The sequence below is a fragment of the Xiphophorus hellerii genome, chromosome 11 (genome assembly GCF_003331165.1).
Source record: "Xiphophorus hellerii strain 12219 chromosome 11, Xiphophorus_hellerii-4.1, whole genome shotgun sequence".
In the NCBI taxonomy this organism is placed as follows: Eukaryota; Metazoa; Chordata; class Actinopteri; order Cyprinodontiformes; family Poeciliidae; genus Xiphophorus; species Xiphophorus hellerii.
The window spans coordinates 10,104,707-10,124,548 of NC_045682.1; the positions used below are offsets into that span (position 1 = coordinate 10,104,707).

Consider the following 19,842-nt stretch of genomic DNA (forward strand, 5'->3'; position numbering starts at 1 on the left):
TAACTTCGAATCCGTATCAGCTGATGCAGAGGAGGTAGGTCCATTTTTCTCAGCAGCAGGATGAACTCGTTTAGTTCCATTCATTGTAAAGTTCTTGAACAACTCTTACAAGTAGAGTGCTTGATTTTTCCAGCATTACTTATAGCAGAAACAGTAAAGGTCAAACCCCCCTGTCTCTGTTTCTATTGGATGAATTGAAATTAGCGGGAATATATTGTAACACGTGCTAAGCACGCTGAGGTCATGAGACATCCGGGGGGTCATATGACCGGATGGGGGGAGGGGCATCATGTGACCGGATGGGGGGAGGGGCATCATGTGACCGGATGGGGGGAGGGGTGTCATGTGACCGGAAATTAATATCAATTAATTAGGGTCATTAATCACTCATCCATCAAACTCCGATTAAATTTTGACAGAAGGGTGTCCATTAGGTCTCTCTCACAAATATGTTTGTGAAATTACTGAGGTTTAAATGGGCCTTAAACTATAAAACGGGTATGTTATTGTTTTTTGTGACAGAGGATAACTTGATCTACTCTTCTTTGTCACAGTTTCCATTGTTTCAAACAGCAATAAAAATCAGACCATGTGCAAGTTTATGCGAACAACAATTTTTTGAAGCTGGTCCTGATCTATGAACACAAACAGACATCTACATATTTATTATTATTAGTGGATTTTCATGGTTTCTTGCTTTTTCTATTTGTAAAAGTGGCCACAGGAAATGCACCACATTAAATAAATACCCACGTGAAAGAGAAAGTCATCAAATAATAATGAAAGATTCTTCAATACTCTGTGGAACTCATAAATTAAGGTGTACACTAAATAATGTTTTAGCTACATTGGTTTTACATTGTTGATGCTGTACCATCACTGTGTAGACCCATAAATTAAGTTATTAAATGTGTTTAAGTTAAAGAGACTGTACTTGTAATTTTTAAAAACATATTAGAACCTCTACAAAGATTTTATAAAGCAATATAAAGACAGACTGTGTTTCTGTGAGAGAGCACATTATTCTAAACACTTCTAAACAAACGTCTATCACTTATTGATGCAATTTGGAAGAACCTCTTTATTATAAACTATTATATCTTCTTGTCTGATGACTTTATCTGTATTATTTTGTGGAACTCGTGGCATAATATAAACATCTCCCAGGACATTCTGGTTTAATCTAGTGAACCAGTGTGTGTTCCTTCACTTTGTTTGGACAAGAAGTGGCAACTCTACACCGCTGGGAACAATAACACGACCAATGTGGCTTCCTGTGGCTTACTCACCCACAGCTCATATGTGGTCACACACACAGCAGAGTGCAGAGCTAAACGACCAAAAACTTTTGGAGATAGTTTCACTGGGAAAAAAACAAACAACTAGAAAACCTATAAGAAAAAACTTGCATGATGAGAATATGAGTGCCACAAAACGTGCCTTTTCTGGTTATAATTGGGCAGTTGGTCCAGTAAGTACTTGAAAATCTATAAATTTACTGAGCTCGTATTTCTAAATGAAAAGATTGAGAACCGCTGCTGTAAATTGATGGGAATGTGAAAGAGAAAGCAAATAACAAGGCGCTTATTCGTCGAAACAAAAACAAAAACAGTTAACTGAGATTAGAGCCCTCTCGTGTTCTTGAGTCCGCATTTTGGGGTAAATTAATCGATTATCTTAATGTCTCTGCAGAGGAATTTAATTATATTTTGACGTGCCAGAACGAGTGCTTGTTACGCCTGCCCATCTGGTACCACAGGAGGCGGTCATATCACCAGCGCTCTCCGGCTCAATGGACTAACTGTCTTCATTTGCAGGGTTTCATAAGTGCTACACCCTGGACGCACTTCAGTCTCTCTGCGGAGGTTTCACTTGTTCCTCTGAGCTTCCTTCCCGTCAGCGCACAGGGGTCACATCCTAACATGGCTCGGAGACTCTGGCTCTTGCTAAGCAATTTGTTGTTTGCTCTCTCGTTTGGCGCGGAAGGGGCTTACAGCAGGGAGAGAGTTTACTTTATCGGAATCATAGAGGACGACTGGTCTTACGCACCAAGTGAAAAAAACCTACTGAACGGCCGGAACATCGAAGATGACGAGTAAGTTTTTATGACTTTCTTCGGGCTTGTTGGAAAGGCCTTTTTAGTGGTCATCTTTACGCTTCCATTTTCATTCATTTGATCTATCGCGTTCTGTGACCAACCCACATGAGGTGCGAAGGTAAACAGAGACGTTTAATAGTGAAGAGACGAGAAGAAACTGCAAATGAATGGAGAAGGGATTTACTCTTTCTAGATCAAAACTGTTATTTTTTCGGGTTATTAGGGCACGTTATCAAGGTGTGACAGAGTTTAGACCTCTGACCGGACTGTTGTGCGTGGCTGGAAGTCTGACTGACGCGCAAAATATTAACAGAGAAAAACGCGCGGCTCTTCTGATGCATCAGTGCACCTACTACGTGTTTCCACACCAGTCACAGAACAGGAAAGGGAAGGCTTAAAAGTTATTTAAGTTACGGTGAAGCTGCTGTATATATCGAGTGAGATGAAAAGGTATTTGATACCTCTCAATTTTATTTTGTTTTTGTTTCAGAACATAAAAGAAAGTTTTCTTTCAGACCAACTTTAGTTGAGTCAATACAAGCTTATTTCAAAATCTCAAGTTATGATTTTAAACTAAACCAGACACATCGCACAGTGTGAAAACAATGAATTGCCCTCCAAATCTAATGGCGGCAGCATCAAGGATTTTTGACCACTGGTGGCCTGTTTATGGTCATGCCACCGGATCTCAATCAGACCATCACACTACTACCACCGTGTTCCAGCATGATGTTCTCTTTCTGAAATATTATGTCAGTTTTATGTCAAATGTAATAGTACAGACACCTTCCAAAAAGTTTAATCTTTGTTTCATCTGTTCATATACCAAAAATGCTTAAGGAACATCACGATGTATAGTGGCAAATATTAGATGGATCTCACAGTTGTTTCTACCTTGGATTTCTCCTGTGGATAGTTTTTCTGTTGTATGATTACTAAACATATGGCCAGCAGTGCCACAGACATTATTGTCACATTTTTTTGTGACTCCTTGGATGAGATATTGTGGTGCTCTTGGAGTAATTTAGCCACTACTATCAATTTGTGTCACTGTTTTTCATTACTTCTTTATTTTTATTTATTTATTTATTTTTTGCTTCTTGAATTTCTTGCTGCTTTTTGAGATTAAAAAAAGCAACAAGAAAATACTTCACCATGACGCAAACTGACAACAGTCTGCTTCATGTTAGACAGGATGTATTTTAGTGATTTTTGTATGATTTATTTGATATGGGATATTTCAACAGCTGATCTGACATTTAAAAATAAGCATAGGCAATTTCTTAAAGTAAACAATAAATAAAAGTGAAGGAATAGGTTGTTGAGTACTTGAAAGCAACAAAGAGCTTTTTAACGTGCAGGATTTGTGAAAAAAAGTAATATTTTGTTCTTTTTGTTCTCTTTTTCAGTTACTTATTTCTTGTAAAAAAAATAAAAAAAAACATTGATCACAGTAAATCCAAGAGAATACTATTTTTTTTCATAAAAAGCCAAACATTTAATTAATACTTCATCTGAATATTGCCAGAGAAAACAGAAAAACATGGACAATCATAAAACACCTTGTCACCACACAGGCATAACGTTTTTTTAAAAACTTTTTATTGCACAACAAGCCAGAAAGCCCCGCGGTCTTGCAAAAAGATCAAAATAAAGTTACAAGTTTGCATTGTTCTTCTTTTCTGATTGCTGCAGTTTTGAGGTGGGTACATAGTAGCTAAACTGCATTTGTCACAGGTTCAGAAACAGCTTATTATCTTTGAAAAACATGTAATCATAACAAAAACATCTCAAATTGTAGAGGATCTGGCCAGTTATAAACTATGCTGCATAATTAGCCAAAATCAGCTTCTATAAGATCTAAAAACCTACAATTTTTTCCAGCTACTTGAGTAAAATTTCACTATGTGCAACACAATAGAATTGATTTGTTCACCATACAGAACAAATATATGTGTTGAAGATGGCCTTATGGGCTGAGATATATCTATTTTGTATAGTTCCTCTACTTTATATATAACTACTTCCTCCTCTTTCTATTTCAGACATGCATCTATTTTCCTGGAAAGAGGGAAAGAGCGCATTGGCAGCACCTACAAGAAAGCAATGTACAGAGAGTACACAGACGCCACCTACAGCCACCTGGCGGCCCGGCCAGATTGGCTGGGTTTTCTGGGACCCATATTGCGAGCCGAGGTTGATGATGTCATCATAATTCACTTAAAAAACTTTGCTAACAGGAGCTACTCCATACATCCCCACGGACTTTTCTACGCGAAGGACGCAGAAGGTAAAGTATCACACAATGAACAAGCTCACAGTTGGAGAGGAATCACAAGTTCTCGTAAAGAGCATGTGTTGGATAGCCGTGGCTGAAAATGTGGACGCAAGAAGCATTAATTTACACTGATTATGTCAACTATAGTTGCTTATATGCAGTACATATGAGCATTAATGTCATGGTGTTATTTTAGAAAGTGAAAGTATCTCTGCTCAGTTAGTTCTCCAATATCAAATGACTGGGAAGCCCTGTTTTAAGCTCCATTACTCCCTGGCCGTCACAGACACTAGTGGAATGTGTTCAGTGGTCTCTTCCAGCTGCTACATTACACAAGAGTCAGATTACTCTGACAGCTCTGGGAGGCTTTAGCTTCTGTTGAGCATTTCCTGCTCTCCACCACCCCCTTTAATCGCACCCCATTCTGAGGAAGATTTTTTTTAATCACAGTCAAAACACAAACCGCTTATTTATGTTTTTTATCTTCATGAAGCTTTTCTGTTAAATTTCCACAGATGTACAAACTGAAACTGCTCAGGAATAAAAGATGATGTGCTTAAAAGAGGAACTATAAAGGCTGTCATCAGATACATATAACTAATACATTTGGTTATTAACCACTGTCATGTGAGGAAAATGCTTTTGGTTTAAGGTTCACCAGTGCAAAGTGCTCCAAATTCAAATGCACAAAGTGATTTAGCTTTTTGAATAGAAAATATAGTATAAACAGTTACATTCATTCTATAGACTACAAAACAGTTCTAAAATTATGCAAAATGCACGGACAGATGATAGTAGGAAGTTTCTTCGCATTGAAAGAAAGTTCTTTCTACTTTTGCCACATTCATCCTCCGTATGAGGAACTGCTGGAAAGATATTAATGTCATCTGTCCATTATTAGCTTGTGCTTGATCAGGAAAAGCGATTGCTGCAAAGTCAATAAACTGATGCAGTTGGTTGTGAGCTTTTCTGTCTTGTTGCCCTGCTGGAATCAAGTTTGAATGTACTTAATCATCTTTTAATCCTTCTGTATATTGAACTGAGATGACTATATACTTCTGTATAAAATGGATCTGTTGGATTTGTAGAATTTGTTGTAAATCAACATTAAATTCACTTCAAAATATTGTGCTGAAAAGATGGAATGCTAAGGAAAAGAAAGTTGCTATTTCATTAAGTTCTTGACTAATTTTAAGTTAAAAGGCCACAAAATCACTTAAAGAAACTCAAGAGAACCTAAAGTAATTGAATGATGTGGTAAACCTGAGGAAAGTGAAAGCATATTATTGCGCCTCTTCTGTAAAATTGATCTGAACATGAATAACGAGAGCACTAATAATGGGCTTTGTTTTATCAGGAGCTCTGTATCCAGACAAGACACTCAATGATTTGAAGGAGGATGACTCTGTCCCTCCAGGGGGCAGCTACACTTACCGCTGGGAGGTAAGACCGAGGTTTGCCCCCACAAACGATGACGCCGACTGCCTGACCTGGGTCTACCACTCCCATATTGATACTCCAAAGGATATTGCCTCAGGCCTCATTGGACCTCTCATCACATGCAAGAAAGGTACAAAAAAGTATATGAAACACTGTCAGCTTCTCTGGAGAGTTTCATTGTATATATAATATATAAGAACTGCATTGTTCTTATCTGCACTATATATGTCTTTAATAATAAGTTAGCTGAACCCAGCATTAATTTGAAAAATAATTCTAAGAGAAGTTATCAAATTAAATAAAAATATCTGAAAAGACATTAAAGAAGCATTTGTTATTTGTGCTCTAAGGAATTCTGAAGAATCCTGGAAGACAAGTTTCCGAGTCGGCCCGCAAGGATGTCGATCAGGACATCTATTTGTTGTTCAGTGTGGTGGATGAAAACCTGAGCTGGTACCTGGAAGACAACATTAAGAGATGCTCGGAACCAGATGGGGTCTCTTCAGACGATCCAGAGTTTGAGGAGTCGAACTTGATGCATGGTGAGAACCTTTCCCCTTTTAAGACTGTTCTCATTGAAAACAACTGCACACATTATCAAAAGAGTACTTTTTACTGGTAAATTAGTTTTCCGATTGTAATCCTTTCCTGCTTCCCTTCTGTTGAAAAGTTAATTGTAATAATACTAAATTCTGTAAATACACTATTTTTTAAATTTGCTGTTCATTTAGTTCTGTTTTCTTTTGTACTACAGCTATAAACGGGTACACATTTGGTAATCTGCCTGGTATTAAGCTCTGCCAGCACCGGCCTGTAGCCTGGCATTTATTTGGGATGGGTAATGAAGTGGACGTCCACAGTGCTTTTTTCCATGGAAACACTCTGCTGGACCGAGGCCACCGCACTGATACAATCAGCCTGTTTCCGGCCACGTTCGCTACTGCTACGATGGTCCCAAAAATGAGAGGAAAGTGGCTGCTGAGCTGCCAGGTTAATGACCACTTACAAGGTAGGACAACTTGCCCTTTAACCTTTGTTTCACCTCTGCCCCCTCTAACTTCCTCCCCTGCTGACAGGGGAGAATGTGTGCCTGCGGGGTGCTGCTGTTTTTGTTACCAGCATTCACATAGCAGAGGGGTGTGTTTCTGTTCAAATTGGGCCATGATGTGTTTTATTGATGTCCAAAGTCCGGTGAACATCCGCCTCAAAGAATTGCACTCTCTCAAAATACAACAAATACAGCTCCTTGAAAATGTTTTTCACATTTTTATGTGACTGTTTAGAAAAAATCTTTTTCGTTTTGAGAGAGAGCGATACACTGAATCAGTCAGAGAAATGCGCATTTGTCTTTAGATATAATATTTAGAAAATCAGAGTAAGTATCAGCAAGTGAGAAAATAAAAAAAATAAAAGCAAGAAAGAAGAAGAATTGAAACGTAACACAATTCTCCTTTTATATCTTTTCAGTCACATGTACGGTGTCTTCCATCCATCTCTCTCCTGTAGGGAGTTTCTCTCAGTTTCTCCCATCTCTGGTTAATTGGAACCTCTGTCCCTAAATCAAATCTGGTTCAAACGAGTTTCGCTTGGAAAAAGAAGAAAAAAACATCTTCACTGAAACCTCCGTTATCAGTTCTTTCTTCCCAGTAAATAAGCCAAAGTTTTAATTTCCAAGACATGACAAATCAAGATGATATGGAGAATGAGGTGTGACGAATGCGATCACCATTTGTATTTACCCCACTTTACTACTCTGTTACTCCTAAGTAAAAGCCAGTACAACCAAGTGACTTAAGGAAGTAGTAAAAGAAAAACTAATGATGTTGATCTCAGTTTGATCAACCACAGAATATGGTTGTTCTGTGAAGGACTCTGAGGTTTGTTTGTAGTGAATAAACAGAATTATGAAAACTAAAGAACAAAGCAGACATGTCAAAGATAAACCAATTGAGAAATTGGTTCTCCCATAAAACTATATTACAAGTGTAAACTATCTCACAGAGAACTATACAACTCATCATCTAAAACTGGAAAGAATATAGCACAATCACTGACGGTTTTTGTATGAATAGCACCCTTAGCAATCCTGTCTGTCTGCCATTCGCTGACCAATAAAAACACAGGAATTCATCTCATTTCTGGCTGGGAGAAAGTGAAGAAGTCTTCAATAGGTGCGAACAAAAGTCTCTGTATTTTCAGTAGCAAATACAGTAGCACCTGTATTTACAGGTGTTTCCAGCTTCCTATTGACTGCACAAGCATAAACAACAAAAACAGGCTCAATTTTATACTTGTTTAACCTTATTTGGGAGCCCCCTTTTCATAACTGCCCTGGGTAACTAAGCAACAAAGCATGATTGCTAATTTACCAAAACATGATCACCTAAGATGATTGGTCTTGCAAGAAGAGCTTTAAATGGTGAAACAGAAAAGAGTCCCTTGGTAGTTCAGGAGGTGTTGCAAAACTCACCAGCTTGGGTGGAAAAACTGCGTCAAAACATGGAATTAAATGATCATCCCAGACTCCACCATGTCTGACTGAGCTTTAACTATTTCGCAAAGAACAAAGATTCAGTCTTAGTTCCAAAGTAGGTAAAAGCTTTCCAGTGTTAATTACACCAAAATTGGTCGGAAATAATTGATTCAGGATGTCAGTTTTTTTATTTGAACATTTAAAACAGTTAGACAAGCATGCACTCTTTCTTTTACTTCACCACTATGCACCAACATGTGCTGGTGTGTGACATTAGTTATGAAAAAAATACAGTGAATGTTTTGGTTGGATCATGACAAATTGTGAAAATGTTGAAAGTGTGTAAGGCATTAATTGTTAAAGTCTATAAGTGGTGTTGGAATTGTTTAAATTTGAGGCAAGTAACACTTTTTGATGTTCTTCAATTTCCTGTCATGTAAAGATAAGAAAGTTATTTTTGTAAACAAACTCATATTTTGTACCTATTTGATTTTTTTTCTCAGCTGGTATGCAGGCCTTTTACGAAGTGATGTCATGTGACTCTTCGTCTGGCAGCACAACAATACCTGGTGTTGTCAGGAATTTCTACCTGGCAGCAGAGGAAGTCCAGTGGAACTACGCCCCCTCAGAAAAGAATTTGATTAAAAACGCATCACTTACTGAAGAGGGCAGGTGAGTAATCATGCGTAGCATAGAGTAATGTTTTGAATAATCCAGAATCAAGGCCGATTGGTGAGGTTTGTGCTCTGAAAATGCGGACTTTCAGTGTATGAGTATGAGGATGTATGAGTTTTAAAGTGATTGAGCCAGAGTCCCATCTGAATTCTAATAAATAATGAAAGGTCTGAGTTTTAATGGCTCACATCTTGTCATGCTAACAGCTCAAAGCATTTTACACTACAACCAGAATAGATTGATAGGTAACTTTCCAACTGTAAGACAACTAGACTTGTCATTGAGTCACAACAACCAAAAAAAAAAAGAAAGACCAAAGTAATCCAAACATCCGCAGGATATGAGTTGAGGAACTTCTACTGCGGGTGGGGATGCCGCTGTTTACACCGGCATGAAAGGAGCAGAGGACGCTTTGAGAGATACACAGAGAGATTTCCTAAGAGTGGAAATCTTGGTCAGGCACCCAGAGAGGAAACAGAGACATCGATTGCATGTCCTTAGGAAGAGGTAGGAAAGTAAATTTAGAAAGCAACATCATCTGGGGGAGTGAAGAGGTTACCAGTTAACTCTAACCCAGGCAGGCTGTGGGAAGACTAGACTAGACTAGACTACACTAGATTAGTCTAGACTAGATTAGACTAGACCAGACTAGACTAGACTAGACTAGACTAGACTAGACTAGATTAGTCTAGACTAGATTAGACTAGACCAGACTAGACTAGACTAGACTAGACTACACTAGATTAGTCTAGACTAGATTAGACTAGACCAGACTAGACTAGACTAGACTAGACTAGACTAGACCAGACTAGACTAGACTAGACTAGACTACACTAGATTAGTCTAGACTAGATTAGACTAGACCAGACTAGACTAGACTAGACTAGACTAGACTAGATTAGACTAGACTAGACTAGATTAGACTAGACCAGACTAGACTAGACTAGACCAGACTAGACCAGACTAGAATAGAATAGAATAGAATAGAATAGAATAGAATAGAAATATATTTTATTATCCCCAGTTGGGAAATTCTGGAACAACAGCAGCAAAGAGACAGAAATCATCAAGATTCACAAATTATCTTGATAAATACGTCATTATTTGAAATGGTGTACTCCGATTCAAAGGCATGTCCAACTTAGTGGGATCATTTTAAAAATGTACAGTACATGTGCATGTGTATTTGAGCATTAAAAAACCAACAGGCGATTTACAAGAAGTGACAATGAAAACAACAGAGGAGTACAAATAACAGCAGAAATGTTTAAACCTTAAAGTTTAAGTTTTTTGAAATGAGAGTAAAATAAATATTATTTTGGGTAAATAGATCTGTAAGTAAAACGGAGATAGAGATAGATGGGTCTGACAGGAATAGAATAATAGATTTATTGATCTGGTTGTTTTCTGTTGTCCTTTCCTTTTTAGGGCATCAGAGGTGTTTTTTAGCCGAGATAATGGAGCAATTGGAGGTACCTATGTAAAAGTAATATACAAAGAGTACACAGACAATACCTTCACCCACGTCAAAGCATCACCATCCCATCATGGACTCTTGGGTACTTGTTTTTCTCTCTGCCTTTTTCTCCAAATGCACTGTTTAATGTTAAAGTTGCTCGTTTTGCATTTCTTCTGTCTTCTCAAAGCAGCCCGCTGTTAATTTCCTTTATCAAACCTTTGACCAGGTCCTGTACTGAGGGCAGAGGAGGGCGATATTCTTAGAGTGACATTCCAGAACAAGGCCAACAGAAGCTACAGCATTCATCCTCATGGACTTCACTATGAGAAACATTTCCAGGGAACCAGCTACGAAGATGGTGAGGAAGCAGTTGGTGACAATCCTGCTCACAGCAAACTTTAGAGGCTAAAACAACTAACTGTTTCTGGAGGATTGTTTTTTTAAAGCCTGTATTATAAAATTAAATAAAAAAAACTTTGTTGTGCCTGTCAAAAAAAAGTTTAGCTCTTTTGTAAAGCTAAACATTTTATTTTCACTCTGTTTTGCTCATTTGTTCCAAATTACAGAGAGAGAAAAATTAAAAACAACATTGACTCAGAGAATTCAGATAATAAAAGAAAATAGTAACAGTAATAAAAAAAACAACAACTATATTTTAATGAACACAAAATATAATGAGACTGTGAAAGTGTATTAATTGAACTTTCATTGCTTTGTCTGTAATGTTTCAGGTTCTGACAACCCAGGGTCACATGTTGACCCGGGTAAGGAATTTGTCTACACTTGGCGGGTGCTGGAAGGCCCGTCGCCATCCGATTCTCCCTGTATTCCCTACATGTACTACTCCGCCACGGATCCTGTCAAGGATACCAACTCCGGATTAGTTGGGCCTCTACTTGTGTGTAAACGAGGAGCGCTGGGGAAGAATGGAATCCAGGTAGGGGTTTTATAATCTCTTGGCACACACACTTTTCCCACAATAAGAGAATCCTACTGTGTTATGTATCCTCTAATTATAGTTGCACTGCTACAAAGCCATACATAAACACATTCTGTCATTTCTAGATGTCTCTGTTTCCTGAATTGTGTGTGTTTATTGTTCAACAGAAGGGTGTTGACAAGGAGTTCTTCCTCCTTTTCTCTGTCATGGATGAAAACTTGAGCTGGTATCTGAATGAAAACATCGAGCTTTTCGGCACTGCTGAGACAGATGAAGAAGATGAGAACTTTGTGGAGAGCAACAAAATGCATGGTAATCAGTTTGTTTGAAAAAGGCTGCACAGTTTTCTCTTAATGAGACTTTTACGAACAGAGATCATAGTTTTATCTTTCGAGATCCAGCTTGTACTTCGCTAATTATTTTGTCCCTTTCTGTTTCAGCTATAAATGGACTCATGTACGGGAACCTTCCGGGGCTGGAAATGTGTGCCGGGGACAATGTCATGTGGTACACCTTTGGGCTCGGCACAGAGGCAGACATACACGGAGTGTATTTTGAGGGAAACACCTTTGAGAAACAAAGCACTACACGCGATACAGTCAGCCTGTTTCCCCACACCACTGCAGCTCTCTTCATGCAGCCAAATAATCATGGTTTGTCCTTTGCATTCATTTTCTATAACTGCAAAAGTATTGTAAAATGTGATCTAAGGGAGGATAATGTTTGCACACCAAAACCCAGTGGCCCTTTGGACCTTCCACAATAGTTGTTAATATCGCTGGCAAAAAAATAATAGCAAAGAACTAATTAAGGCTTTTATACTTAGGCATAATAACAATTGCAGGTTGGAGTTTTTCAGTTTTTGTCATTGAATAATGGCACTTAATTTGCAAAGCGAAATTCTTTATTTGTTCTTTATTACATTTTCTACAGATATCAACAACCAGTAGAAGAAAATGTATCGCTGATTTTCCATCATTTTAAACCGTACAAAAAAACTGGTGATTATTTTAAAAATACAACAAACTTCCTATATGTTTAGCCTCTTACTAATTGTTGGTTTTTGCTTAATGAATGTAATTCATACATGAATTCATACATTCATACAATAATTGTACTCTTATGAATGCTTACTTTCAGTATTTACTGAAGCCTGCAGAGTCTCAGAGGTTTTGGTTTTGTGCAATATTGCAAACTGCTGTGCAACATGACCCTGGAGCGAATTTGTTGGGTTGTTTGCTCCTTAAAAGATTGGCTATCCTAAATATTTTCTTCGGGGAATTGTTTCAGGTAGACAAAGAAAATGATTTGGAAACTGTCTTGTATCTCCTCATGAAACTAGCTTATGGGCAGCAGTCTCAAGTGTGTTCAAAGTGTTTTGGAACACACTTGTGGTTGCTCTATACTAGGAAACTACCAAAAATACTGGCTTTTACTGAGGGAAATTGCTGATCAATTAATCCAATACATCTGATTATTAATTTTAAAAGTCTTCTATAAAGTTTATTATGTATACCTGGGACTCAACAAGGGTCTTCTTGATTTATATCATGACATTTCCCATTGTGTCATTGCTTTAATTTTAGGAACACATGAGTTCCACAAAATTACTGATGGGAGAATTTGCAGGAAATCTCAATAGTAGGATTTAAGTGATAAGCTGGAGTTTTGGGACAAATGTAATTTAAAACAGAAAGAGGGATGTGTGCTACCCTCCCACACAAAACTTTCAAACAGCTGAAGACAATCTTTTTTGTTCCAACAGGAAATCTACTAAGAATCATGGTAATAAAATTTGATGGCATCATTTGTTTTGTTCTTTGACCCTCTCAGGTCTGTTTGAGGTGGACTGCAGAACAACAGATCACTTCTCAGCTGGCATGAGGCACCTTTACAAAGTCAAACCTTGCAAGGGAAAAGGCATACATGCCCCACACTCTGACTCTCCCAGGATTGTGAAGTATTATATCAGTGCAGAGGAAATTGAATGGGACTACTCACCTACAAGAGACTGGGAGCTGGAGAAACACAAAACAAATCCAGAGGAGAGGTGTGTGAGTAAGGCAGGACGACTGTGAGATGATGCGTCTATGTGTTGCACTTGGAGCCTGTAATTAGTGGTGGAACTTATTACTGTTTGTTGATGGAAGCTAATTGGTACATGTCTCCCAGTCCAGGCAATATATTTGTGGGTAAAGGGGAGAACAGGATTGGCTCCCGCTACAAGAAGGTAGTGTATCGTGAATACACAGATGAAACCTTCAAAAATCAGAAGGCACGGGAGGAACACTTGGGCATCTTGGGTGAGATCAGCACCTCCTTACATCAGCATTGCTAAATAAACTGAGAGAATGGCAGAGAATATCTTTCTTCCATTTGTAGGTCCGATAATCCACGGAGAGGTGGGAGAGCGGATTCTGATTATATTCAAAAACAAAGCCAGTCGGCCTTACTCCATCACACCACACGGAGTCAAGGCCAGCGGTTCACACACTGATGTTCAACCTGGTGAGAATAAGGAAAACAAATCTGTATAACAGGAGCTGTTTCCTCTGAATTAACTTTATGGAGTTTATATATTCTATCTTTCCTTCAGGCCACATTATTGAGTTGACTTGGGATATTCCTAAAAGCTCTGGACCAACAAATTCAGATCCTAACTGCATCACCTATGCTTACTTCTCATCTGTTGACTACGTCAAGGTACATCCCTCCTTCTTACAGAAACATTAACTTGTAAGTACGTCATTTGCAGTTTAAATTTCATGTCTAAATAGTAGCTAAAGCACTCATGTCTTCATGCTCAGGATCTCTTTAGTGGTCTTCTTGGGCCCCTGGTGATATGCAGGCGTGGGACTCTGGGCCATGGCGAGTTGGTTGGCAGACAAAGGCGGGACATAGACAGGGAGTTCGCGCTGCTGTTTTTGGTGTATGATGAAAACCAGTCCTGGTACTTGGATGACAACATTAAGACATACCTTGGCGTCGACCCTGGAACATTTAAAAAAGACGAAGACTTTAAGGAGAGTAACTTGATGCACGGTACGAACAAAAGATGGTGGTGTGGAAACTTTTACTTTTTAATTAAGCGATTTGTAAACTTTAGTCACATATAAAGAGTGGAAATAAACAAGTGGAAACACTGTGTGGATAGACATGCTTTGAATATAACATTTGGAGACACTGTCTCAGTTAGACTTACTTATGAAACATGGACTAAAAACATTTCCCTGTGGTCTTATGAATCATTTTCTGTCTGCACATCATGGTCACTGTGTCGTCCGTTTAAAAAAAATGACCATCTATTTTTGGCAAGCACGGACCGTTTATGAGATCTCTGTGAGATGCTTTGTAACAACTGACCTATTTGGTCAAGACAATGCCAAAAAAACATTCTGCACAAATTACAACAGCAGAAGTGTTTACATTTCCAGCGGTCCAGAGTGGTCATCCAGTCTAAGTAAATGGTACATTCCGAAACAAACAGCTTGAGAAATTTGGTAAAATCCTAAGATTAAAAAAAAAAAAGTCTTGCACAAGTACAACAACAAGTTTATAACATATGGTGCAACAAAGGAGAAAACAGCTCTTTTCCAGCTTACATCATTTATAGTCAAAACAGGGTAGTGTTATGGTAAGAAGGTTTAATTTTATGTCAAGATGGTTTCCCGTCACAGCTGGTTGTGTGATTTATAAATGTGTGTGTTACAGGAATTAATGGTAGACTGTATGGTAACCTCCGTGGACTGGTGATGAAGGAGAAGGAGAAAGTCGACTGGTATCTACTTGGCATGGGCAATGAAATAGACATGCACACAGTTCACTTTCATGCCGAAACCTTCATCTACAGGGTTTGTTCCAGGACACTCACAGTTCCTCGGTTGTGTTATTTTGCATATTTCCTCTTCTTTGTTCCCTTTGCGGTACCTTATGGACAGTTGTGTGTGTGTGTGGGTGCGTGTGTGTGTGGGTGTTAGACGGACCATGTGCATCGCGCAGATGTTTTCGATTTGTTCCCTGGGATTTTCCAGACTGTTGAGATGGTGGCGGCAAACCCAGGGACATGGCTGCTCCATTGTCATGTCTTTGACCACATCCATGCAGGCATGGAGACCACTTATACAATAAAAGGTGCGTATCTAAAGCATTCTGTTTGTGCCGCTTATTAAACATACACATATTCAAGCTGTCAAACTGTTCCTCCTACATTTGCTTTGTTTGTGTCTTTACAGCTACAGAAATCCACTTGCGAGGTGAGCGAATTATAGAAGGATTTTTTTTTATACACTCAACAATGTGCACAAGAGTAGAAAATGAATCTCAGTGCAAGTGCTGTCCTGCTTTGTAGAAGGAGTTTAAAAAGTTTTACTCTGAGTAAATAATCAACTATCTCATCCTCTACACTTGAACAATTTTTGGAAAAATCTTTTTGAGAGATTTGGGTCAGATTACAGTGCCAGTGCCACGCCCTTTTATAAATAGGAAATACTCAGAGAGGGATCGTTGAATAATTGTTTAAGAATTTTTTCTACACTTTTATCTTCAGAACAAACAGCACATTTTATTTTAGATTTAGGTCTAGGAACTGAGGCAGATAGAGGAAGGTTCATTTTATGTTTGTTGAACTATTTCCCTGTTCCTGTTTTTGGATCAGTTCAAACTTAGGCCTTCTTCTGGACTTGTTTGCCAAAGTTTCAGTTGTATTATTGAAGCAGATATGAATAAATTGTGGGGAAATAGCTACCTTCTTGTGGCCTTCCCCTAAGTTGAGAAATTCGAAACACAGTCGGTTCATTTGAATGACATATTTCCCTTTTTTTCCTTTCACTGCAGTGAGTGTGAAAGAGAAATGTGCCCCTATACACGATACAAAATTTCATCCCATTGAAACACATTTTAAGATTATCAAGCCTTCTGACCACTGCAGGATCCTTGTTATTAGTTTGGACACAATCAAGCATGCATCCCCCTTAACACCAAGTAAAAATTAGACAGATAGGGAGTGGTAACAACTGTTGAATGAAGGAGTTTATGAAAAAAAAAAAACTTATTTCCTTTCTAGAAGGGAAACTAATGATTAGGGTAATCAAAAGGAGGCCTCCTAACATTTTGCTTTAAGTGCTGTCTATTCCATTTGTTATCTTAAACTATTAATTATGTACATTTTCTTTTAAAATCTAAATATAACAAAGGTGAGAGCAATATAAGGCCTAATGATAGCTTTATTTATTTTAGACATATGAACTGTTTGAAACAAAGCATTCATTACTGTACCACACAAAACATCCCAAGTAATCCAGGCCAAGGGGCCAAAAATAGAAAACAGAAATAAGAATATAATTGAAGCCTAGAATTTATACATTTGTAATTATAAGATAAGATTATTTATTTGTCTCCCATGGGAGAAATTTGTCTGAGAAGAGGGAACAAGGCTGCAGTACAACAAAGACAGAACAATACTGTAGCTTTTCTGATTGTCCCAAAGGAAATAGGAAAAGTTTACACACTTATGTGATTATGTCCCTATTTTCTAATAGTTATTTACAACAGTCCGATGTAGTGTGAAATAAAACAAACCTTAGCATATTTAAACACTAAGGTATTCTTTAGCTACTGTCAATATTTTGTATTCGACCTGGTAGAAGCTCAGCGCTCATTTAACTCTGTCCAGCACCAGTCGGAGAGTGGTGCAGGTTGCAGCGTTAGCGTCGTTATGCGAAGCAATTGGAATGTTTTTCACAATCTGATTCTGTTTGATTAGCGTTCAGCAAAGGAACATGTTATCATCTGGGTCAGGTGACCTTGTGGCGCCGACGGTATGCGTGCAGTCATGTTCATGAACATATTAAAAAGGAATATTTTTTTTAAAAGCATTTCTGGAGTTACTTTAACACTAGGACTACCAGGATTTTGAGAAATTCCTATCTCTACCAAGAGGGGCCAGATTGGGTATCTTCCTAGAGCTACCGAGAGAGGGCCAAACTGGGTTATTAGCATCCAAATGTGGCCAAACTGACGACTCTGAATGGTCTAATTAGCATCCCTGTAGATGAGCAGGGGGGAGGAGAGCCAAACTCACTACATCAACTTTCACGCTGATTGTCCTTGGAACAGGATGGTAATGGCCTTATTTACATAACAAAGGCGCCTCTTCACACCCTCTCTTGGAGGGCCAAACTGGCCCCTCTCTGGTACCTGGACGAAGATTCCCATTTTGGGAATCTTTGGTAGTTCTATTGTTAAACTTGTTCCTTGTGTGATCAGAGAACTAACTTTCTTGTGTTCCTCACAGCTACTGCACCAGAACATAAAGTCGGTTTCAAGACGCTGCTGTTCGCACCTGGACTCGGTCTGCTAGTCAGAAGAATTTATAGATGAGGGACAGATGATTGTATGTGTGTGAGCACAATTATGGTCAATGATGCACCTTTCTTTTGATTGCCTAAAGTAATCAAAACTATGTAAGATAATGCATAATAGATTGTATTGTGTATGTTATGTCAACCACTGGATGGTCATGCCTATTCCAATAACTTGATGGTATTTTTTAATTGTGCACTGTCAGTCCATTATTTTAAGAAAAAGGGAGATGTTGAACCAAATATTTTAAGTTGGTTTTGAATGTATGGGTAAATCTATTTCTTCAAGCTGTTTTGTTAGCTTGAAGAAATTTGTTTTTGATGAAAAGAAAGATCACTGTTTTTTTTTCTCTCTTTTTTGACTTCTGCATGTGAGCGTCTCTTACTACCACAAGGTGGTGATCATTCATGCATCCATTCAGTCTGGAAACAAACGGAAAGTTATTCAAAGAGCAGGTCGCCGAGTCTGTCTGAATGCAGCAGTCAACAAAGTCTGCATCACGGTTCACAGATCTATGGATTTTTGTTATGGAGACTAGCATGGTGTGAATGTTGTAGATTTTGTGAAATTATATTGAGTTCACCAGATGGATTCAGTTGATTAGCAAGAGCTTAGTTTTTCATGGGAAGTTTTGTTTAAATGGGGACCAAGAAAGCAGTGCTGCAGTTTTAAGTCAAATTTCATTCAAACCATGTATTGTTTTTCATAAGGTTCATTTTGTTTCTGATTTAGTTATTTTGTTTCTAATTTAGTTATTAACTGAAATTACATTTTAACCTTGGTGAAGTGCTCATATTTTGGTTACACAGCAACTGTTTGTGGGTCTGGTGGACTCGCTGCATTTTACTGTTGAAATTCAGCACAAAATAAATATAAACAGAATTTTTGTTTGATTTTTGCCTTTAGACTTTAAAAGAAAACATTGTAAGAAAAAAAAATATTACTCATTCATGTTTGCTCTATGACAAAAACATTTTAATTTAAAAATGACCAAGTTTCTTTTCAATATCTTTATCTTATTACACAAGAATCAAATGTGATTGTAGTGTGTTTTCTAAATCTTAATGTTGCTCGAAAATAATAAATATTTCCTCAAAAAGTCCATTAGTTGGTCACATAACATTTTCAAACAGGCCTGTAGTTATTTGTGTTTGCAGCAGATGGATTTCCTTATTCAAAACAATAAGGCTAAATATATAAAATCTGAACTTGGAGATCTGTCTGTATATAACAGCATTGTGGCTGCATGGGGCCCACAGAGCCCGTTGGGAAAAACTAGTGCCTTGAAATTTTGAAACTGAATTTTTCGTTTTGACAGTTCAGGACCTTTAAAATAAATGTGTTCAAATCCCTAAATCCCTCCTCTAGTATCTTCCCCCAATGAACCAGATATATAATGAGATGGATAAACCCTATGAAGTAAAAAATAGTGCACTGTTGGTTAATTTTAATTGTGGTCTATTTGTGTATGCAGGAGTTTGTGATAAGACTGAATAATTATTAAGCCTTTCATGGGCACTCATAGTAGCAGGTCTAGAAGACGGTCCTTCATCATTTCCTGAAACACAAATCCAGGGTGTGATAGAGGAGTGTTTCTTTACCTCTCAATCTAACAGCTTGACCTGTGTACCAGCAGAAATTAGCATATCAGTGTTTATGTCCCTGTGATTGTTGTTGTTCACTCAGTGATTGACTTGCATATTGATCACATCAGATCTAGAGTTCACTGCAAGTTAAGACAAACACTACCCAAACTGAAAAACAACTTTTAACCATCCTGGATTTGTAACCCTTCCAACTTTCATGCAATTCATTTAAACTTCTAAATCTTTAGGCATGAATATTATAGTATGCACGTATAAGAGTTACTGATGACTGTTTTATCTATTTTTTTAGTCACAAAATGGGTCAACATGAGTAGGCCTAATGTGCAGCATCCAAGAATGTGTTTATTGCATAAATTAATAAAATAAATTATTAAAAAAACAGCTTCTGAGTCTTTGATCTTCAAAACGTGGGCATCATGTGCACCCAGCATATGATGCCCACCCTCCACCCTGTCCTTTAAATGTCTAATTTTTATTTTTTATTTCAAATATATCTTGTTTTGATCATTGTC

General features: G+C 38.0%; 1 protein-coding gene across 2 annotated transcripts; it reads left to right on the top strand.

Moving 5' to 3' along the window:
* The first annotated feature begins 1,651 nt into the window (after nt 1–1,651).
* Nucleotides 1,652–19,701, top strand: hephl1a (hephaestin-like 1a). Of its 2 annotated transcripts, XM_032577130.1 has the most exons (20): nt 1,655–2,095; nt 4,144–4,388; nt 5,734–5,946; nt 6,167–6,358; nt 6,571–6,825; nt 8,793–8,961; nt 10,393–10,523; nt 10,650–10,781; nt 11,155–11,360; nt 11,531–11,675; nt 11,804–12,016; nt 13,197–13,413; nt 13,536–13,666; nt 13,746–13,871; nt 13,960–14,066; nt 14,171–14,405; nt 15,075–15,214; nt 15,341–15,494; nt 15,596–15,616; nt 17,656–19,701. In XM_032577130.1, the coding sequence occupies exons 1-20, from the start codon at nt 1,923–1,925 to the stop codon at nt 17,739–17,741; spliced, it is 3,291 nt and encodes a 1,096-aa protein (XP_032433021.1). In that variant the 5' UTR covers nt 1,655–1,922; the 3' UTR covers nt 17,742–19,701. The 2 variants fall into 2 exon arrangements, with proteins under 2 accessions (XP_032433022.1, XP_032433021.1); XM_032577131.1 differs by lacking the exons at nt 15,075–15,214; nt 15,341–15,494; nt 15,596–15,616; nt 17,656–19,701 and having other exon boundaries at nt 1,652–2,095; nt 13,960–14,099; nt 14,171–14,286.
* The last annotated feature ends 141 nt before the right edge of the window (nt 19,702–19,842 follow it).